Source organism: Alligator mississippiensis, chromosome 1 (genome assembly GCF_030867095.1).
Source record: "Alligator mississippiensis isolate rAllMis1 chromosome 1, rAllMis1, whole genome shotgun sequence".
Lineage (NCBI taxonomy): Eukaryota > Metazoa > Chordata > Crocodylia > Alligatoridae > Alligator > Alligator mississippiensis.
Window position 1 is genome coordinate 234,418,959 of NC_081824.1, and position 23,112 is coordinate 234,442,070.

Below are 23,112 nucleotides of genomic sequence, written 5' to 3' on the forward strand. Positions count from 1 at the left end.
TGAACTTTCTTGGATACAAAGTGCTGGGACAAGTTCCTGGACTGGGCCAACACCTCAGAGTCCAACTAGAACACTCTTTCCATTTCATTCTCTGTTCAGAACAGTTGCCCAGTTCTGGTGTCTGGATTCTACCAACCTAGAATGAGCCCTCCAGGCTCATCTTTGCTGGGCCATCTGCCCCGCTGAGCTCTCCTGCTCACCACCCCTTCCCGCAGCTGTTGTACGACTAAGCTTTCTGGCTACCATTGAGGCTCAGAGAGAGAAGCCTAAGCCTGGGCCTGATTCATTGTCCTATGCTGTGAGCTACATAAAGCTGAAATGAGCATACTGGGCCTCATTTTCATACTCTAGTTGCTTATCAAGGGTTACCAGGGTCTTTATGGGCAAGAAAAGAACTAGACTGTGAGCACAGGGGCCACTCGTGGAAGAACTATCCCTACTCGTCTCTTTACAAGAAAAAGAAACAAAAACCACTTGAGATTCCTCCATTTCCCCATCTCGGTCCTGCTCACCACCCCCCACAACTACACTATATGCAGTTGGTCCAAGATCTCACTAGGATCTCTTTTATTTTCTTAGCTCTCCAAACTGGATTCTATTGATGCGAGGGTCTGTACATCTTAGACAAAAGGGGAACATTAAGGACAGAGTCTGGGCAGCAAGGAATGGAATCAAAACCAGGAACCAAATGTTAAAAATGCCATTTTCTTTGTTTATTAAAACATAACCTATTCCATGTGAACTAGCATTGGAAGACCCCATCACCTCAGGGCTGCCTTTTCCAGCAGTACAGCCCCATAAATACATGTGGGACTTGGGGAGGAATTGTCAATACTCCATATACAAAACTGTGCATCCTAATATGACAAGCTGCCAGTGTGCAGACAAGTTTGGTAGTGTGTGGGTAAGTATGGCCATCACCAGACACCTGACCTAGCCCTGAGACAGACCCACCATACAGGGTGAACATCCATTACCTGAAATGGCCAAAGGCACTAAAGCTTTTTCTTTCCCACTTAGGAAAAGAAAATTCAGGGTACACGTGCTGGAAGGCCATGGTCTCATTTACCAGCCTCACCCTCTTCCCTGAGAGTGCCCCTATCAGTAGGCAAATGGGGGAAATGATCCTGTGGCACCCCACAGCCCATCAGCAGGGAGAAGATTACCCCATTATCAAGTTGCACTGGGCCCTGGGTGCAAGACCCAACACTCTTCATGGGGTCAGGACTGGGACCCCAATACTGCCCCAACTTGGTCACGAGTGAAAACAAGGAGAGCAGGCAGCAGTGTGTCCCTGCTCTTGATTGTCCTTCTACCTGAATCCAGCTCCAAGGCCAGCACCAATTCATACACTGAGAGAGGCTGGTGCAATCCGCCTGAGGAGCTGGTTTAGGGCCAGAAGCTTCTCTTCTAGAGCAAAATTCTTCTTTTCAGCACTTTTCTGCCTTTGCTCAGACACCTGCAGAGCCTTCATCAGCTGCGCATTCTCCACATACAGGTCTTTGAGCAGGAGGTCACACTTAGCCTTCCTGTCAAACTGGAGCACAGAAGCAAGGGGTTTTACCTCAGCCACCATTCTGTGTCAAGAAGTCAGTCAAACATGCTCCCCAACTCTTCCCCCCTGCTAGTTGCCCTGCAGTGAGGCAACAATTCACTGGGGTGCTTGTCTTGTGTGTCGAAAGTAATATTCGTAGATCAGACTGAACCAAAAGTAACTGGAGCCACCTGTGATACCAGGGGAGATGTAAAGAAAGGTCATCTGGAAGAAAACAGCCCATGAAAAGGAAAAGCAGCACTTGCAAGCTGCCCAGCTGCTGCAATCAGGATCAGATTCTGGGACAGGGCACCAGAGGGCCTGGTAACTCAAACTCCACTAATGTTCCTCCCCAGACACCCTGCACTGAGGGTGGATGTTTCTCCCCTGCTATGGGCAGGTAGAGTGCTGAAAGACCAAAATAAACCTGCCATCCAGAGCCAGGATAGGAGGCTCATTCCAACACCTCTGACTGCCACCATTGCCTAAAGGGTTGGAGCAGTAGGCACAGTTCATGGACACTAGGGTCCTTGGCATTGCAGCCCACCCCAAAGTGGTCTTCCCAAGCCTCTACAGACCAGTTCTATAGCATGCAAGGTGCACAGGCAAGGATAACTTTGCCCGTGTTGGTTCCTGGGGAGAGCTGCAAGATTGAATACAGCCACATGTCCAAATTCACCCACCCAGTTTGGGCTGAAGAGGGAAGGGGAGGGGAGACTCCTGCAGGGAAGATTCTGCCACAAGCTTATCTCAGAGGGGGAAAGTCCTGGGCCATTAGTGAGAATACCTCATGGGGGACTGCCTGGTCACTAAATGGCTGCTCCTGCCTGCCCCAGAAAGTCAGTCAGCTAGTGCAAGATGCAGAGTGAGCAACATGGTCCTCTCACTGACCTGCTGCTTGAGCTGGGCCACCTTTTCCTGCAGCATTGCCTCTGCATTCCTCAGATCCTGCTCCAGCCCCTCCATCCTCTCCTCTGTCACCCTGAGCATCTTCTCATGTTCCTCCTAGGACATGCAGTGACAAAGGCAGATCTTAACTCTGTAACACTGAGCCCTCCCAGGCCTTGCCTTAGGAACTGCTGCCCCAGCCCTGCACCAAGGGAGTATTTCCCCATGCCTCCTAGATCAGACCTTTGTGACTGCAGGTGGCGATGCCCCCATCTCTGGTGCTCCCTCACCCTTTCAGCTCTGGTCTCCCGCACTGACCAGTGTATTTCCCCGTTGTGGGGCTCACAAGCAGAGGCGCTGCCTTTGCATACATTGTACATATACAGCGCCTTGCGTAAGTGGGCCCTGATGGAAGGTCCTTCAGCTCTTCAACAGAAATAAAGGGTAAAAATGTGTAGAGGAACATCATAGATGTAACTGAACATCCCTCAAAACTGAATGAAGACCACTGAGAAGCTCCAAGGATCTTAGCCTTCAGTGTAGACCCTTTAAAGAAATGGCAGGAAACATACACGTGTCTTATAAAGCAACCACTTTTGAGTGCAGAATGTTTCCCCCAGGATGAGAAACAGGACCTTGGGGGAGCTGTTCTTAAGTATCCCTTGGTTTCACTGGTTCTGCCTGCCAGGCTTTTTCTCTGGTTACCCTGCTGCTCCTTCAGTGCTCTGCTCATTTGATTTAATCAAGAAGGTTTATAATGAGGATTGCAGCCATTGGCCTGCAAGAGGGCTCAAACTGGTGCCAAAACACAGGGACCCACTTGTTTAGCAGCTTGGAACATCATGTCTGCATCTCCCCAAAGAACCCCCCACTGGATAAAGAAACCGTTTCTGCTGCCTAGCACAAGCCAATCTGAGAAGGGAGCCTCAGCCGAATCATTCCCATTCTGGTTTGGAAGAAGTACCCAGTCCCATGCTGGCATTTGTTTCCCTGCAGTCTGGAACATGGAACAATGGAAAGGGCACCCTGGATCTAGGCTGGGAATGCCGCATGCAGGGAGGAGTCAGACTTTGCACTGGCACAATGGACTGAAGATTGGAGTTAGACTTCTCACATCAATCGTGCTTTCCAGGTAATGCTGCCACCTTCCCTGGCTCTCAAACAGAGCGTTTCAGGCAAATACAGCATTCTTGGTACAGAGCCAAGTGTGAACTACCAGATGCAACCTGCCCCATGTCATGGCAACCAAGATTACCGAGTCCCAGACTCTACTGGGCCCCACTGCCTCCAGTAGTGGAGACCCCTCTCTGCAATCCCTCCTCACCTGATGTATGGTCAGTTGCCTGCTCGCCTGCTCAGCCTGGAAGCTGAGGTTTTCTTGCAGCTGCTGAACCTTCTGCTGCTCTTCAGCCAATCTATTATGGAGCTGGGTGAGATGCTCCTTAGGCACAACATTGCCCATCTGGCCCTTCAGCTGCTGCAGCTCCTGCAGGTGCTGAGAATGGGCCAGGTGCAGTCGTGTGTTGGCTTCTAACAACTGCAGCACAATAGAAACAGTGTGATAACCAGGTACCACCTCTGGCTGAAAACAGCAGCCTCAAGGGAAACAGTGCAGCTTTGTGGGGGGCACCTGCTTCATGTCGAGCACCCCAGAGAAAGCTCAGTGACCATGCTGGGTTCCCTGGGCAACAGGGCACATTTTAAAGTACCAGGATAAACTGCATTGATCAAGGAGATTAGGGGGCACTTTTTCCAGCTCTGCAAAGGTCAGCAAACAGAAGGACTAGCAAGGGCTCCTGGGGTACTCATTGGGTATTTCAGTGATATTATGCAGGCCACTGAAAGGGCATGAATCATTTTCCTGAGTAAGATGTCAACTCCCAGAACCCAAGGAAATCAGTCCCATCACAAGCTGCTGCAAAGAATATGGTATCTCCAGGAAGGTGCTATTTAGCCCACAGGGAGAAGGAGACCAGATTGCTCACATCTCCTCCTTCCAAGGAAAGGAACAGAGAGCAGTGCACAACTACAGGATCAATCCCTTGGGCCTGAAAGTGAGAGGCAGTGACAGCAAGACCTGCCAAGGCCAGAAAGGGGTCCACTTTAGAACTCTGTGACTGGTTAAATGCTTCTTAGCCTATGCCATGTGAAAAGGGAGCCCAGATGCATGCTAGGAGCTGTGCACTCTAATTGAGCTATTCTGAGATTCACTAAGATTCCTTTATTCATGAGCCAAGACAGGCTGTGTGCACCCTGCTGGGGAGCTTCCAAGGGAAGAACAGCTAATGGCTACCTCAGAGTTTACCCCACAGTGGACAGGACAGGGGGAAGGAATACCAGGCTATTCCTGTCTGTGGGCTGTGTGCATGTCTTTGCTTTTTCTCCCTAGTCTCCCACTCTGAGGTCTAACTCATCCAAATCCTAAACAACCTTTGGCTGGGATGTTTTTGGGGCTCAAGGTATCTCATACCATCTATGATCCTGTCTCTGCTTGTACCACCAATATTCTTTTTGCTGTTTCTTGCCACCAAGAGGCAAAGGGGAGAAGCCTTCCCATCATCTAGAGTAGTGGTGCTCAACCTCTGGCCTGCATTGATCCCCATGGATCCAGAAATTTGGCAGAGGGGAATGGTGCCAGGATTGTAATTCTCCCGCTGCCAAATTTCCAGAGCAGTGGGGAGCCCTCTGGGCCAGATAACATGGCTCTACCCCAGCACACAAGATCGTGCCAGCATTTGGCTGCCTACAGGTGCATGGGGTTGGGTTGGCACATCTGCAAATTGACCCCAGGCATCAACTCTGCTCTTTCAGTTGCTGGCAGGGAGCTGCCATGGCCAAGTAGCTAGATCCTTGCACCAAGGGCCCCCTCCCCACATCTGAGAACAGGCCAGCCACAGACCATACCTGATCCTGGCTTTCCTCAAGCTCCTTCCTCAACTGTGCTGTCGTAAGCCGCAGCATCTGGCGCTCCTGAGTCATGTGCTCCAGCTCAGCCTCCAGCTCTTGCACCTGGTTGACCTGTCAGGAGAAGCATATGCACAAAGAGAGGGAGCGAGTCCTACAGCACTCAGGTGTCAGCAAAGAGCCTGCAGAATGACAGATCCATCAGCCTGTTGCTTGGTGAGGTCACTTAACAGACCTGCTCAGCAGGCTTCTAAGGCATTCAGCACCTTGGCCTAGCAGTGAATAACTCCCCCTTGACTAACAGGAATAGAATGGCTTGGCCCTTTGTTTCCCAGTCCACAGGCACAGCATAACACAGCACATGGTCACAATAAATCCAATGAGCACATGTGTAGCTCATAATGGTCATACTTCCTTCATATCACATGAACACCTCATGCATGAATGTGGCTGGGGCTTTTCACTTCTCCCCAGCATGTGGCACAACCTGGTGGCACCCTGTGGACATGATACACCCCACCCCCCACACACCCCCCCCACCCCATCCAGGCAGGGTGCCTAGGGCTTGCCACCACAGCAAGGATGTTACCTTATCCCTGGAGCTTCGGAGATCCTGCTCAAGCAGCTCCCTCTCCCTCTGCCACACCAACTGCTGCTGCCAATGCTTCTGCTCACATTTAGCAAATGCCTCCTGCAGTCGCTTGCCAACAGTGGCTTCATCCTCTTTCTGGCTAGTCACCTCAGCCAGCCTCTGGTTTAGTAGCTGGATCATCTGGTGGTTGGCCTCATTCTGGTGGTGGGAAGCAGAGAGCTCGCTGCTCAGCTGACAGGTCCCAGCATTTAACTGGGAGATGTCCTTCTTGTACCTCTCATTCTGAGGGGAGAGACATGGGGAAACATGAGTCAGGCAGAGAGAATGATGGGGAAGCTTAGGGCGGATCTAGAGAAATCTTCACGTGTCTGCATACAGACAAAAATCATCCCACATTTATTTGTATGATACATACCCCCATGAAAAAGACAGAAGACATTCAGCTTGTTTTGCAAAAGTAGAATGAAGGAAAGATTTTCAAGAGTAGTCTCTGCCACAGCACCAGTTCAGTTAGGGCAAACCCACTGCCAGAAGGAGTAGAAGCAGAGTCTCATCCTCAGCATCATTGCCCCTTGCCCTGCTGCTCAGCCAATGCAGCTACAGGTTTAACCCTGTCACAGCTGCTACCAAATTGCCTCCATTCTGTTGGGAGCCAGACTGGCAGTGCTGTGAAAGGGTTAAACTCAGTTTGTTCTGGAGCAGGAGGGGTAGGGGGGAAGTGATGCTGATGCAGGTCTCTGGTTCTGCTTCATATGAGGTTCAGCCCAGGGGGAGCCAGTGCCAAGCAGAGTGCCCCCGCTGCCATTCCAGCACAGAAATCAGTTTTGTCACTCAAGACGCTCCAATTTTGGATGGCTAATTTTGGTTGGAAAGGTGCCTGTGGTATACAAATAAATACTATACCCCACCCCCCCACAAGACAAGCGCTATCTGTTATAACTTCTCTGCCTGCTAGCTGGGGACAGTTTGCCCAGCTATACTAGGAGAGGAATGCCACCGTGGAGCACTGTGTCCAGTTTTGGACACCATACTAAGAAAGTTCAGAGGGGAGTGACATGAAAAAGAGGTCATTTAGAAAGCATGGCCTATGGAGAAAGGTAGAGGGGACTGGGACTGTTTGTATGTCTTCCAAGACATGAAAAGGCTGTTAGAAAGAGGGCAGGGATCAATTGTTCTCCATGGACAACAGTGGAGTGACAAGGAGAAAATAACTGAATGTACAGTAAAAATGGATAAAAAGGAAAATCTTTTCAAGCAGGCATTCAGGAGAGGGAGCTAAAGATAACAGTGACAGTATCAGAGAGGAAGAGCAAGTTATCGTTAGGTACAAGTGCACACGCAGCACATTTTTACATTATTGGTTAGTAGTTAGTTACATAGCCTTCTACCCACATAGTGGGTTTAAACCCAGAAGTCCCCAAATTAAAAAAAGTTGTCCAAAATTTTTTAAGAGCAATTTTAGAAGTTTCAAACTGAGGTATCTGAAGGGGGACCTGATTTATGCAGCCACATTCTCAACAAAGCAGGATCCTTCATCCTCATGCAGATGTGCATGTATAGTGAAGATGAGAAAAGCTTTAAGGTGCCCAACCCAGAGTTGGGAAAAGTTTCTACAAGTGCCAAGATGTTCAAACACTGCCCCAGGGCCTTGACTGCTGAATTCCAGTTTCAACACATGGGAAATAAGGGTCTTAATCCCCTCACCTATGCTGAAGCCTCAGCCTGGCTGAACTGGATGCCAGGAGTCTTGCAACAAGCTTCCTTAACAGGCAAACCATGGATTTGCTCATGGGAGTTTGCACATAATATCCAGGAGGCTCCTTTCCTGGCTCCTTCTGCATGGCTGAATCTTTTGGTGTGGCAGCTAACAGCATGTCAGCTAATGTTAATGGGTTCTTACCAATTCAGTTAGCTCTTGTACTGAAGAGTACACCTCCTCTTTTTCCCTTTGCAATTCCTCAATGCATTTCCTGTTGGGAGCAGGGAAGAAATATCAGCTTTAGAGAAGAATGACAAGTCACAGAACTCATTTGTAAATACATCTTTTCCTGGTGCTGAAACCCCCCCTGCCCAACACTAGCTTAGATTAAAAGAAAAAAAGGGCAAAAAAAACCCCAAACTCTCAATATATTTAGGTACTAGCTCAGGGGTGGCACTATAACATTACACTGGCAATATAGGCCAAAGTTTTCAAAACTGACTAGCAGGTTGGGTGCTGACAGTGACAAGTCTTAAAGGTTCCTGTTCCCCAGGATGTGTTGAGCACTCACCCTTTGAACAGTCAGGCTCCCTGGTGGAGGAAGGAGGCAATCCTGACTTCCTCTCAAATCTTCTTTGATCCTGCAGCCATTTACTGGTGCTGTGATTCTGTCAGTGGGGTTGGGCCAGAAGCCCAAATCCCCTGCTTCAGACACTAAATCCTGGCCCAAGGCAGTCTACAGCATATAGCCAGATGGATCTTAATAGCTGAGCTTTCAGAACTACAGAGAGCAACCAAAACCCTGAAGCCAATGTGACCTCCCAGGGGCAGCCTGCCACCACAGTGGGTGCTGTCCAGTGCTTGCATTCCACTGTGTTGGCACCAAGCTGCCTGATTCCAATGGATTTCTTTCCAGCCAATGTCCTCCAGGTTCTTCTATTTCCTACCCAAGCTTTAGTTCTAAATCATTCAAAGAACCGTTTTTTGCAATGTTTGCTGGGGGTTTTCTTACCTGTGCTTATTGCTGGCTTCCTCTGCAGCCTGCACTTCTTGCTGGAATCTCCCCAGTTTATTTTTCAGCAGGGCATTATTTTCCAAGACTTGATGCAGCTCAGCCCTGTATATGAAGACATGGCTATTCAGGGGCCTGCTATGGCCAAGGGCCTTGCTTACTTTTTGCATAGCCTAACTTGTTAACAAGGGGCAAAGAACACTGCAGACATGTGAATGATATTCACCCATCAGCTCCTGCAGAACATTATGGGAGCAGGTTACAGCCTTGCTCATTGAGGCACGCACCAGTTTGGCCCTGAATGCATGGCCCTGGCCCAGGATATTCAGGGGTAAAAAAAAAAATCCCATGGTAAACAAAACAAAACAAAACAAAACAAAACAACCAACAACAGAGTGGCACACACAGCAGCAGTGTGCGCTGCCCAAAGCCAGAGCCTGGCTGGCTGGAGCTGCACTATACTGCCAGCCAGGCTTCGCACAGCAGGATTGCCACTGCTGTTGCCCCAGGAGGCCCCCCAAGATTACAGGTAAGATTACAGATTGCTGCTGGAGCCAGCTCAGTGCCCCAATCTTCCCTACCCCACCTGGGGTAACTTGCCATGTGCCAGAGTGCACATGTAATGGGTATTCCCCAGGGACAAGGCATACTGCTGCTACTTGTCTCGAAGGAACCAAACATCCACGCACATCTGGGCATGGCCTGTGTGTTTATCTTGTGAAATCACATGTAGGTGTTTGTACACCTAGCAGTGCTGATGCTGAGTGGCACCTCGCAATACCCTTAAAAAGACTGTACAGCACCCGGGTTGAGAAATCACTAGACTAGGCGCTGTAATTCTATGAAGATGGTGTCCATGTGAGAGAGTACATGGATAACAGGACAGCAAGACCTGTCTTAGGTCCCCTCTACATGTCGCAGATATTGTGCAATTAACTGGTTAAATTGTGAAATTACCTTAAGAGCAGCTACATGTACAAAGTAGCTAATCACACTAGAAAAAAAGCTTCAACTAGCTATAAAGTTAGACCTCAAAAATGTTTACTAACTTTATAGCTGGTTGCCATTGAGCTTTAATTTGCACATGAAGCAGGGTTTCCCCTGTGGCCAGAAGCCTTGTCAGCAGATCGGGCTCCCAGCCACAGTGGTGCACCTTACCCAGAGTGGAAGCCATAGGGACTGTGCCCACCTGAGCCATGGGGATTGTGGCTGCTCTGATCCCCAAGGATGCGGGTGTGGGGGCAGGGTATGTGAAACCCCCAGCTCACCCTGGGCTCTCAGCCTGGTTCCTTACCAGCAATGGGGACTGAGAGACCTTGGCAACTGATGGGGCTCCCAGCCCCAGCTACCTCATGTAGCTGGGACCAACAGCCCTGCAACTGATGGGGCTCCTGGTCTGGATTGCGCTTCATGCATAGCTGGGGCCAAGAGCCCCATCACTTGCAGGGCTCTGGGTTCCAGCTGCAAGCAGGCCCCATGGCTGGGAGCCCCCTCAGCTGGGAACTCCCTCGGTCAAGGGGGCTCCCAGGCATGGGAATCTGCTTCTTGCCAGTGCAGGGGGGAGCCCAGGATCAGGCTCTCCCCTGCACTGGCAATATGGCACAATTGGATCTAATGCGAGATCCCACAGTTGTGCCTCCTGCTCTGTATGTGGCATGGCAGGAGACAGTTGTGTGGATCATGCATTAGATCCAATTGTGCCTTTACCTGCAGGTGTAGGACGGGGCCTTAAGTAACAGAGGGACCTCCCTATTCTCATGCTTAAGTGACCACTCTACTTTATCCTCCAGGACATGAACGATCACTGGCAAAAGTCTTCACATGTATCATGAGGAGCAAATTAAGTCACTTGAGAAAATAGCCTTAAGCAGCCACGGCAACACTTTACTATTAGCACCATGATGGAGCTCCTACTGATATCAGGACTGAGACTCACAGTGACTACTATATACAGTGAGAACTTGCCTCCCAGAGAGCCTACAATATCAACAGACAACCTTGTCTTCCATTTGAAGGTCTCAAAGCACTCTGTTAATAAGCATCTCTCCAGTCCCCATGGCAGGGGTTTATTGTTTTAGTGGGAAGACCATGTTACAGATGATGCAATGAACTAAGACTTGGGAGATGTGGGTCTAGTTTTCTGCTCTGCCACCTACTCCCTCAGTGACCTCAGGCAAGACACTTCCTCTCCAATATATAAAATGGGAAAGCTGATTTACACCCCTCCTCCCACAACCTTAGCAGGCAAGACAAAGAACTAAGTACTCCCTGCTTTGCCTCTGGGCGATGCCAGAGCAATGGGGCACCAGATACAGATGGGACATTCTAGCTGTAGCAGTAATGGAAATCTGGGTATTGCTACCACCATCTAGGGGGAAGAATACAACTCAGGACTGAGGGACCCAGCTCCAAGTTTTGACCCTGAGATTACACTTCAGCCTCAGGGCCCCAGTGGGCTTTTGCTTGCCTGCTCTTTTCTAGAACAGGCCCCCAAGTTCAAGAACTGGCTTTGTATAAAAAGGAGCCAGGCAGGAAGTTAGGATCAAAAGGACTAACACAGCATGGGCAGAGTACAGGTCATGCATGTTATCACATGTGAGCAAGACTAAGGAATAAGCTATTGTACAAAATGAGTCAATGGCTCAGGAACAGCAGCAGCCAGATGGGGGTGGGGAAAAAGAGGGAGGAGGTTAATATATTTGCCAACACCTTTGCTCTTTTACCAGGCAAATCCCTTCGCTGGTCAGTTAGGCCACACCTAAGCCGCAAAACCTCACTGTGCCAGACTGTGTTGCCTCAACCATACTGTACAGCTCTGCACATACCACCTCCCTCACCAGCTGTGCCACAGTCAATAGGAAGTGCCAATTATCACACCTCAGGTGACACACAGATACATCACTTTGCTTTGGGTAAAGAAAATAGCAAGCATGCAGAGCAGCAGGGCATAACTGAGAGCAGTATGGCTGGGCAAAGTAAGACTGAAGTCAAGATACAACCTTGAAGACACTGGGTGCATCTACACGTTATTAAATGCACAGCAATAGAATCCAGCTCAGACTGCTCTGAAGTTAACTGCTCCTAGGCACAGTGCCAATGTGTGCCCGGGACTGCAGCAATTTGAGCCAGAGTGGAGCAGCCCTGGGCTGTCAGGGGGCACAGGTGGGTCAGCCCCAGGCTCCTGTGTGGAGGCATTGAGTGGCAGAGGGGCTGGCAGGAGCTGGGAGCCTGGACCCCAGGTGGATGGGCTGACTGGGCACAATTTGTGCCCAGTGGTCACCATCTACACATACATGTGATTGCACTTAATGACTCTGCCATAACATAGTACTGTTGAGGGCAGTACTATCTTATGATGGAATTAATTAGTTTACTGCACCCTAATACTGATGCCTGTGTAGATGATGACGCTTTACTATGGAGTGAATTAGTCAACTCCACAGGAAAGGGCAAGCACAGATGCAGCCATTAAGCGTTCTTCTGCTGCTGTTAGAATGAGTAGAGTCTCATAAAAGGGAGGTGGGTTTACTGAAGGGGCAAGGTGCTTTGGGTAAGAGCTGAACTTATCTGTCTTTCCCTCTTCTTGACATTTGGTGTTCTTCACAGAGCACTGCACTCCCTGCACAAGGGGGACTGGGGGACACCCAACAGGAGCATCAGGCAAACATTCCAGTTCCAGGAAGAAGGATGTTCACCTCAAGGTGACTGCAGATTTTTTGCTTTCAAAACAAATGCAGACTGCAACATGGTCCTGGCTTTCCTTGAAAAACAAGAGGAAAGCTTCCCCCCACAATGCTTCCTGTACCTTTCTGTATCCCTCCTTCCCTCCCTCTGTTATGAGATCTTTAACAGAGAAGAGTAGGATTTAGGATCCTTCCCACTCTCTCACAGAAAAACAAACTCAACCTCTGGAAGGGAAATGGCACCAGACCTTATTAGCTGTAGCTCGTTTTTGTGCTGCATCTTCATCTCTTCTTCTAGCTTATCCCTTTCTTGGGCCAGCCTGTGTCCAAGGTTGCAAATCTCTTTGGCATAGTATTGTTCCATTTCCGACCTCTCCTTCTCAAATCTCTTCTCAAGGTCCTGGCTTCCTGCAGACTTCTGGAGCTGGTATCTCAAACCATCAATTACCTCTTGATATTTTGCATTGAGTTCCTCCAGGTCACCTTTCTGCTCTTCTAACTCACTGATCTCAATCTTAAAGCTCTGCTCAGTGTCCTTCCTTTCCATCTCAAAGTTTCTTTTCATTAACTCGATTTCCCTCTCATAATAATTTCCCTGCAACAAAAACATTATTTTGATATCTGTCACATATTCCTAAGAGCAAGTGCTGGCGTTTAACTACAAAACAGAATGGTGTGTTTACAGTATCCTAGATAGGGGATGGTTTTCATGGATCCGTCATCATATTTAACCGAGCTTAAAAACCTGTTCTAATGAAACAGGTCTTCAACATGCTAGAGTAATCCTTTTCTGGCCACACATACACACACACACGCACACACCCCCCACCTGTTTAGAAAGGGAAGGGAACAGCTCCATGGAGGCCCCCAGTGGTATCTTATTTGTCAGGGTCAGGACCCCCCTTTCCACCTCACCTTGGTTTCCAGTTGGATTTTTAGGTCCTGAAGCTGCTCTTTCAGCTGCTCAACCATAAGCTCCATTTCTATGCTCACAGCATAGGGGTCTACATCAACACAAAGAGGGCCTGAAAAGAAAAACACTCCTTGATGTGACCCAGCAAGAAATGAATGACTGGCAACACCATACCTCTAACACCTTGTGCTGTCCAAATGTCAAGGGATTCTGGACCGATTGGGAATTTAGCTCATATTTAAAACAATGCACTGCATGAATTGTATGCTAGGGATAGGTAGTAACGGTTTGTGTCCCATCCTACCCACTTCTCCCCTGTCCTGTCCCCCTCCCTTCTATTTTGCTTATCTTCAAGAAAAAGCATTTTAAAAATATCATTCAGCTAGTAAACTACTGCTCTGCTCATCCTGATAGCAGGTTCTGCCATTCTCTTCTTTGCATCTGCCAGCTCCATCTAGCCTCCATTTGGAAACTCTTTGGGGCAGGGAACATCAACTGCTCAGTGTGCAGAGTGCATATCAGATAAGTTCCCACATTTCAGACATAATGACATTTATTCTCTTCTGCAGACATGTAAAGAAGCCGGGCTTCACTTGGTGAGTGGAAAGGCAATCAAGAGACAAGGTACCCATCTATTTACTTTGCATTTCAAGGACAGCCAAAAGCCAAATCAGCCTGGTCTTCGGTGGGCCACATATGACATACTCGTACTCTTGTACTGCCGATTGGTCTCCTTACCATTTTTCTCTGTGGCAGATAACTGCCTGCTCTCCTGAAGGGACTGCTCTCTTGGTGTCTCATCTTAAAAGCAAAAGAGAAGGCAGCAGAGTTGAGTTTTTCTGATGATTCAGTGTAACCAAGGAAAACAGACATGCAAGTGATGTGTGGCAGTACCTCAGGAATGGGAGAGGTAGTCAGCCAACCTGCCTACTCATTTGATAGAGTCACATGCTTGGTGTATTTAGTCCAGTTTTCACTCCAGGAAAGGCTTTACTTGGTTTTCTCAGTTATGAAGCAAGCCTTTAGATGGGGCCTGACAATGACTAACATGGTTCTGACTGCCTGAGTCCACAAACAGCCTGAAATAATGGCCAGGAGGGGCAAGCTTCTTAGCTCTGTATCAGATCTCAGTGGGGCCTCAAGTCTACAGGGGCAAATTTCCAATAGCAACCCTTGAACTACTCAATTACATATTTCTCTTCTTCCTGTCGTCATCTGTGCATCTCCCCTCCTTCCCTAGCTGAGCACTGCCCTCCCTGCAGCATACCCCCAGCCTCCACTACTGACTCTTAATTTCATTTAGGAGAACAAAGGGCAGAAAGAAGCAGGGGGCTCTGCTTGAGTAATGTTGAATATGACTCTGGTACTGAAAAAAGCAACTGAATGCTCCATCACTGCCATTCTCTCCTTGCTCTGTGCAGAGCTCCCAGCATATGGACCAGCTGGGACATGAAGTCCTTGCTGTATGGCATGGCCCATCCTTGCAGGAAGATTTTGCCCTGCCCCACAGGATGCACCCCACTGCCCCTGCTCTTGCATTTACAAGAGAGATTTCCATAACCCATTCTGCAAGACATGGGAGTCCCCCTACTTTGGCTCTTGCCTGGAGCATGGTTCTCTTACCAGTGGGCTGGAGCTGACCTGCTGCCTTGCTGTCCCTCATTCGGCACCAGGACTGGCAGTGCCCGTCTTCCTGCAGCTGAGAGCGCAGCTTCTCCAGCTCCATTTGCAGCTCATCGTTCTTATCCCGTAACTCCTGTAAGGCACATGCCAGAGACTGCTGAAGACTCACCTTGGTGGTTTTACCCAAGGGCTGATACACAGCAGTCCCAGCTCCCTGGGGAGGGGGATGGGAAATCCAGAGGTTCAGCACCTCTTGCTACAGGATGAATAGCAGAATAACGCTTTTCTCAGAGTGCCACAAACTGTATCACAGAACAGCGCCAAGAAGCAGCAGCCAATCAATCACCCTCCTGTCTGTCTGTTAGGAAAGAGCCAGTCAGGAGGCATGATTCAGGCACCCAGCTCCAGCTGTTCCTAGCATGTAGGCATCCCTTCCCCAGTGTACTGGAACTTTGTCCTAGCCCCCTAGCAAAATCCCAGAGCTCTGGTGTGGTATGGTTAGCTGAGAACCAGTGGACCTGCATCAAGAAAAGGAGAGAAACCATCTCCAGAAGCAAGGAGAGGGTGAGGGAAGAGAAAAGGGAGGAGGGGGAACTCCCCAGCAGGCTCCCTGCATGGAGGATTCTGGCACATCCCCCAGCCCTCCTGAGGGGCACCAGCCCCCAGATCTGCACGCTGGATGACAGCATGCTGTTGCTGCCGGCTGGGGCTAGCAGCAGCACCAATCTTCCCAGGGCTGGGTGCAGGCTGCGCCCAGCAGCATCCCAGGTGGCAGGAGCAGCCTCCTGTGAACTGGCAGGCAGATTGGGGGCCCCCACATTCCCAGGAGGAGTCCAGCAGAACCCTGCAGCCCTCCTGGGGTTGCAGGCCCCTGGATCTGCCTGCTGGATGACAGGAGGCTGCTGCTGCCAGCAACTTGAGGTGCAGTTTCCCAGAAACCCCTGCACCCATCTCCTTGAAACTTGGCAGGCTTCATACCCTCAGAAGGGGCTACCATCCCTGCAAGTTTCATCAAAACAGGCTAGAAATGACAAAGTTATAGGAAATTTCATGCCCATGAACTTGAGCTTTATCTCTTATGGGCAAAACGTGGAAACAGCTTTGACAAAACAAAATGAAGTGCTTTCGAAATGAAACTGAACAAAATGAAACTAAACAAAACACTGTTCCATCGAAGTGGAATGGTGCTGTTTTGCACAGCCCTACTCCTGATGGTCCAGACACCAACCAAAATGCTTACAATTGGGAACCAGAGATGGCAAGGCACATGTGAGGCCTTGCAGGGCCCCAGGTTTTCACCCAGACACTGGGTTTTCTCATAAGGGAGCTGGTCTGGGTAATTAGTGCTGAGATGTAAACAGGGAGTAGAGGGAAGAATTTTCATGGACTTGAGAGCCAAGACTAATAGGCCCCAAATTTGTTATGGGACTTGCTGTTCATTCAGGACTGTTAGCATTTCCTGGCCTGATCAACAAGCCAAAAGCTCTTCACTCACATTAGCACCAAGTGCTGTCCTGTGAGGAAGCTCTGGAGCAGGACTAGTTTTTGCTACAGACTCAAGATTTGATTCAAGGAATCCATTGCACATTAAACAAGGGACATGCAGCCACAACAAAGCATACAGATGAGAACACCAGCATATATGGTGAATGTACAGAGTAGAGTAATGGTTTTCAACCTTTTTTCCATTGGCAGACCCCTAAACATTTTTGAATGGAGATGTGGACCCTTTTGAATTATAAGTGTGGGTATTCCCATGCCTTTGATTGATCAGTCATGTTTTGTGGACCCCTTAGACAGTCTGCAGACCCCCAGGGGTCTGTGGACCACAGGTTGAAAACCACTGGAGTAGAGTAAGGCACCAGCCCTGGTTACAAAGCCCATACAGACACCCCTACCCTAGGGTATCCCACCATCCCATTACTTGCTCCCAGCATCAACAGGGAAAACTTATAAGCATGAGGGCAGGACTGGCTTCTTCAGATAGGTCGAGACAGCACAGTGCAGTGCCATGCAGGCCTACATGAAGGGCATGGACAGATGTACATGCACAGTAGGGTAACTTATATACCCAGTATTATTGTCACAAGTTCGTATGCTGAAGTAGAGGCAGCAAGAGTGGGTCTTCGTTGACACAGCCCTCGCTCACCCACATGCCACTGATGGGGGCCCAGAACCTGTAGCTAGGAGCACTACAGGCCAGATGGAAATAGCTCCACAGGCTGTAACTTTTTAGAGGTCCCAGTGGAGGAACAGAGCTGCCAGCCTGACTCATGTTTGTCATCCAACCACTGAATCATGCTCCTCCTGAAGATATTCAGCCTAAAGCATATTCTTAAGCAAGTCAGAACAACATGTAGCATTAAGCAAGGTATAAACATGCCTAAGAACATGAGGCCCAAAAGCTGTACCAGTTTGTGACTTTGCTGGCATAGCATTTTGATGGAAAAGCTACAGCAATATGTAGGTTTTTTTTCCCCCTTGGAGTTTTGCAGGGAGAGAATCCCAGACAAGGAAGCCAACCCCTGTGATTATTTGGCAGTCCACCACATGAGAAGAGAAACCAAAACAAATTAAAATGACTGATCTGCTATCTGAAAAGTGGCCTACAGACCTACCCCTAACTCACCAGTCAGTACTCTCTAAATATGATTTGAGTCACAATGTTGACTGTACAGCCTTGAGACGCTAGGAAAACTAAACCCAAAATTCATCATTGCTGACAGCAGCACCATCCCTTCCAACTTTGCTCCAAGTAGGAATGGACCATGTGAACAGAGATGCCTATGCCTGCCATTTCCTCCACTGTCCATCCTCCAGTGGTGAGTTACAGGCCCTAGTGTAGATGTAGCCTAAGTTTCCAAGGCAAGGAATAGACACTGGGGTACAGCTATGGCTTGGCTACAGGTACCTTGGCTGCAAAGCTTTCTTTCCCAACCACATCCCTCACATCACCCCTATCTGAAGCCTATATTAAACAAAGCTGGGTTGCCCTTAACAGTAACAAGAGGCTATGCTTCGTTTGGGGTAGGGGTACACAATGCTAGCATGGCTATGGCAGAGGGGGGACCCAGGTGCTAGAAATAACATATCAGAAACTTACTCCCCTAGAATTCCTTTCCTTCCTTCTGGCCTGACCCTGCTTCCAACTGGAGTTTTGCTGTAGAGTTAAATGGTAGCCCCATGTGGGGCAGTTCTGCAAGTATTTAAAACAACCCCCCCCCCCCCCCCAACCCATGTTGGCTCCCCCTTCCCCTACCATACACAAAGCATATATGGGGCATAGAGGGCAATTGCAACTTGTGAACAAGCCTCTTTTGTCAGCACCTTTGTGGCTCTGGGTGCAGTGCATTTATTACTTCCTATTACCCTAGGGCTAAAATCAAGAGAGTTAAAGGGTAGGGTATGTTTATGCCATCTGATATGCTTACTGGAGACCATCAGGCAACTGGGAGTTTCATGGTTATTATAAATGCACCAAGTCAGAGCTCATCCCCTGCTTGGGCACTGTGCTCAGATGCAATGGAGGGAAGTACTGTTCATGCAGGGACATACAAGACTATGAAGTTCTCTCCTCCTGGCTCTCCCTAGCCTCAGCCTTGTGATTCTTTCTTTCCAACTATTGGTGGATTTTAAACAGAAGGTGGGTGGGGGGCAGGAGGGAAGATGGACAGACTTTGAGCAGCTTAAAATAGAAGCATGTGCTAAGTGCCTTCATCAAATTGTGGCCTATGACAATTAACATCACTGATGTTATTTGAGAGAGAGTCAGCATTTGAGACAGGACTCAGGACAAGTCTACATGAAGTACATAAGTCTGGAATATTCCAAGTGAGCGCACAAGGCAGCAAGGGTATCACGATGCACAAAGTTACCAAGTCAGTTGCAAAAGCATAAAACTCAAGGATTTGAGAGAATGATGCTTGGCAATGTTTGAGGCTTCAAGCAGAAGCAAGACACACTAGGCAGGGGGCTGAAAATGGTCACAGCACACACAGCGGGTCAAATCATGCACACTCCAGGCATTAGCAGTGCTCACCTTTACTCTCTAGCATTTCCCAAAAGAAAGTGAAGCAGCAAACATTGGGGATTTTTTTATTTTTTTTTTTAAAAGAGTAGGAAGGGGAAAGAAAACAGGAATTGGTAAGTCAATACCAAACCATAAACAATAAAAATAAAGAAAAGTTTAAAGAAACAGCAAAGTTGCACTGGATTTTGGGAGGAGACATCATAGAACAGTCTACCAGCAGCTACTCTTACCCTAGAACTATTGCTCAGGTATAAAGACCAGGTAGGACTGCCTCCTAAGGAACCAGCCTGTCAAGCCTTAGCAGGTCATGCACAGCTGTGCTGCCCTAAAGAGGAGTCCATGAACAGAGCTCTGCTTCCCCCACATCAGGTAGGAGACTAGGATGCACTCAGTAAAGGCCTGCAGCAAGTCACCCCTGGCCAGGAACAAAGAGAGCAGGGAGGAATCACAGTGCTCTAGGGCTCCTCTTGGGGTGGCATAGCTATGGATCACCTCCATATCCAGGGCTGGGAAAAGTGACAGACTCAGTGGAGGTGGGAGAAGCCTTTGTCCAATAGTGTTAGAGTCTGATGTTGCTTTTCATCAGTCAATCTTACTTTTAGCTCTTGAGGTATCATTTTACACCTGGGGAAACTGAGGCATGGAGAGAGGAAGTGACTTGCCCTAGGTCCTCTGACAGGCCAGTGGCAGAGTCAGAAACTGAAGTCAGGCTACTTGAGTCTCAGTTTAGTGTTCTAGCCACTAGGCAGCACTCCCTCTTTGCAACAAATCCCTTAAAGCACCTGCCAAAAGATGGGAGGGAGAGCAGAGAGGAAGCACATTCTAGGCTATGTCACCAATAACTGTATTACTTCAATAACAGCTCTAAATGAAATTATTTTCCTTGAAAATGCAAGAGCCTCTTCAGAGGCTGCCTGCCCCCAGGGACTGATCCATGTCATTTAAAATCTTCCATTAAGTTCAACACCATGGTACCACCAGCTGATCTTGCAGGCAGCCTGAGGGAGTTAAGGCAAGTCAGACCTTCCCTGAAAACAGGGCTACACTGCAGAAACCTCTCTCTCAAGTCTTTGCTTAGCTTTGGCTTTATCTATTTAAAATTAAAAAAAAAAGTAGTTTGTCCCCTTTCACTCAGGGATCTGGCCATGATTTCAGTACAATGAGAACTGAAGGACTCCAACAGATTATCCATGAGATGGAATGAGCACCCAGGTGGACTAGCATGGGAACCAGGTATAGCTAAGGGAGGAAGAGCCTACATAGCCCCACACACACCCCACAACAAAGACTCTCCTCTCACTCTCTGCTTCCCTCTCAGGCAGAACACAAAGGGTCTGGCTTCCCTTCAGAGGAGAGGGGCATGTGCTTTCAGTCAAAAGCATTTTTAAGCAGAGCTGCCCGCACCTACCCGACACTGCAGCTCATATTCTTTAATGATCTTGGCAAAGCGCTCTTCTTGGTCAAGTAGCTCTGTGCTGTCTGGATCTATTAGGCCCAGCTGCAAGGGAAGAGGAATTACTAGAAATGTTTCTAGCCGGGTATCACTTCCCCAGTCCCCTCTGTTGAGAATAAGTGTCAGCCTCAGGTTATAACTCCTAAGTCTAAGTGCTAGGCACCTGAAGACCTGATGCACCTTACTGAGTTTGAGGTACCTCAGCTCAGGTTCAGGGCAAGGCAACATCCTAGTACCTGGTCTCTTGGCCATCTTCTCATGATACTGGGTGATCCCTATTTTGCATTTGGGACAAAACAATTCTGTATTTTTAATGTTTTTTAATGGGAATTTTTCAAACAGATTACGTAAGTCCAGTATTTCACAGCACATTAATTTCTGCCCACCCAGCCTATTTTAAGGTTTCCTGTGAAAGACGCCTTGTGTTTTCTGACCTGTACAGGAACATACTCTATCTAAAAGAAGCAAAGAGTTACTTTGTCTTTCAACAGGAAGTCCAGCTCCTTCTGCAGCTTTGACACCAGTTTTTCTGAAGCAGACAGTTTTTCAACCACTTCCATGATCTCATTCTGTAACCGACTGTTTTCCTGAGAAGGAAGAAATGTGGGAAGGTTTGATCCAGGCCAACTGCATCCAGGGCAAGACAGGCCCTGGCACAGAAACTCTCAACTGTAAATGTTTAAATGACAGGCTCAGGAGCCAAGCCAGGACCTAGCTGAAATTGGGAGGGAGTTCTCCCTCTCCTCCCCACGGCAGGGACATCGCAGCAAGAAGCAGACAGCTCTCAGGACCCTGCAGGTCACTTCCAGCTCATCTCTCGAGAAGCAGAGCAGCCTTGTGCACTAGGCTAAATCAAGCTGCTTAAAATGCTGAGCAGACAGCACTTTACCACCCCAGTGTTGAGGGTAATACAGGATGCAGCATGGAATAAAGTTACTGATCCTGCACCTGTTTTTTGTACTGCTTTAGCTATTAAGTATACAGAGACCATGAAAGCAACCCAGTGATGAGCTGTTTACAGTGCTATACTAGTATCCTGGCATGGGCACCATATTGCTTTACCATGATCTGTTCAGAGCTGCATGCAGAAGTATGGGATAAGGACAGTGCAGCTAGGAATCCCATGCTTGTGCTCAAGCTGAAGTGGAACAGCCCCAGAGAGGACAGCAGGGTCCAGGGGCCTGCTTGGGCAGAGCAAGACTCAGGGCCTCATTATGTTGGATGCTGTGTACACATGGAGCTGTACAAGCCTGCCAGCCAAAGGGCTATGAGCAGGAAGACCTGTCTCTGCACAACAGCCTGATTTTACAAGGGCCAGTATGGGCTTGAGTTTTTGGTCTCACAGCATAGTGGGACAGCTGGGGGTGAGTCACAAAGACACCAAGGACCCAGGATGAAGGGACATGCCCTCACTAAAACATCTTGGGAACAAATTAAATTTGGGGCTCGTTCAACCCAGAAAGTATTTAAAAACATATTTAATCAGACAACATGGGTGGGGAGAGCAGGGGGGTTCCATACTGCACCGGAAGACAGAAATATGGGCTTGTTCCCGTCAGGGCAGATACTGAGCCCTGCAGCCTGGAAGCCTGACTCTGGCTCTGACCTACTGCACTTGCTTTACAGGGAGACACACTCGCTCAGATCCATGCTGCATTGCTTCCCGAGCTTCCAACCGAGTGCAACCCCAAGGTAAGAAGGTTGCTCGTGCTCTACAAGGAGCTGCGAAATGTGTAGAACAGAGCTGTCCGACATCAGTGCAGCTGGGGGCCCCATACTGTGTGTGTGTTCCCCCAGAATCTCCCCATCTGTAAGGGCTGTGCCAGCAGCATGCAGCCCTCTAACTGCCACCATGCAAGCTGTGCTGGTAGCACATGGCCCTTCCTCAGGTCCTGACCCTTCTCTGCTGCATGGCAATATGTGGCCTATGGGTTCCAACCTAACTGCTCATGGGTCACGTGTAGCCCACGGACCACCAGGTGGACAGCTCTGGTGTATGAAAATCCATCTTGATAGCCCATTATTTTCTAACAGTGTTTTTGGGAGAGCCCAGGGATAATGTGCATCTGCCCAGGATATTATATGAAGGGAAGGCAATGACATGAGTCATTCTATCCTGTGCAGACTCCCATCCCTGTACCATCCAAGCCCTTGCCAGAGATGTGGTTAATGGCTACCACAGGTGGGGCTTCTCCCCCTGCAAGGGAGAACTGTGTATACAGTGAAGTCATTTTGGTTTTAAAATGACATGCACTTGTTTTCACCTCCTCTCCCCCATTTAGCAAGGCTATAGGTTCCCCCTCACAACCAGCAGAAAGACCCAGCTCACAGACAGGAGGAGCCAGGAGTTTCTCCATTAAGAGGTGGCAAAGTCCACTGACCCAGCTGAATCACCACAGCCATGCAGCCAACAGCCCCAATGAGCAGGTGGAAATTCCTGACCTGGGGAAGGTTTTACCTTTATGGCTAGAGTCAGCTTCTCCCTCAGGCTGGCCTCCTCATCTTGCAAGTATTGTATATCTGCTTCCAGTTTGGCTTGCTGGTGGGTTACTTGCTGCATGAGCTGCTCTTTTTCTGTCTCCACTTCAGATTTAATATGAGTCAGCTTCCCTCTGTAGTCTTGTTCTAGGGCTCTGGAATAGACAAGAAACACTGCTTGGGGCAGAGCTGAAAGCTGAGCAATGGGTAAGGGACATGGGTCCAGTTGATATAGAAATGAAGGGAGGGAATTTCCAGCCCCCACATTTCATTGGGGCTTGTGCTCCTAAGCCATTTGGGTGC

The 23,112-nt window shown here is 48.8% G+C and overlaps 1 protein-coding gene across 8 annotated transcripts in view; it reads right to left on the minus strand.

Moving 5' to 3' along the window:
* Positions 1–691: 691 nt before the first annotated feature.
* The window catches only part of NINL (ninein like), a 59,624-nt gene continuing 37,203 nt past the window's right edge, over positions 692–23,112 (minus strand). For 2 of the 8 annotated variants that reach the window (XM_019480071.2, XM_059720269.1), the window contains exons 11-24: positions 22,790–22,964; positions 20,808–20,918; positions 20,287–20,376; positions 14,849–14,981; positions 13,964–14,026; positions 13,228–13,337; positions 12,561–12,907; positions 8,630–8,734; positions 7,819–7,888; positions 5,916–6,200; positions 5,327–5,440; positions 3,747–3,959; positions 2,426–2,539; positions 692–1,537 (exon numbers count right to left, since the gene is read on the minus strand). In XM_019480071.2, the coding sequence (XP_019335616.1) occupies positions 1,346–1,537; positions 2,426–2,539; positions 3,747–3,959; positions 5,327–5,440; positions 5,916–6,200; positions 7,819–7,888; positions 8,630–8,734; positions 12,561–12,907; positions 13,228–13,337; positions 13,964–14,026; positions 14,849–14,981; positions 20,287–20,376; positions 20,808–20,918; positions 22,790–22,964 (2,122 nt within the window). In that variant the 3' untranslated portion in view covers positions 692–1,345. The other 6 variants (XM_059720268.1, XM_059720271.1, XM_059720270.1 and 3 more) reach the window with 6 other exon arrangements.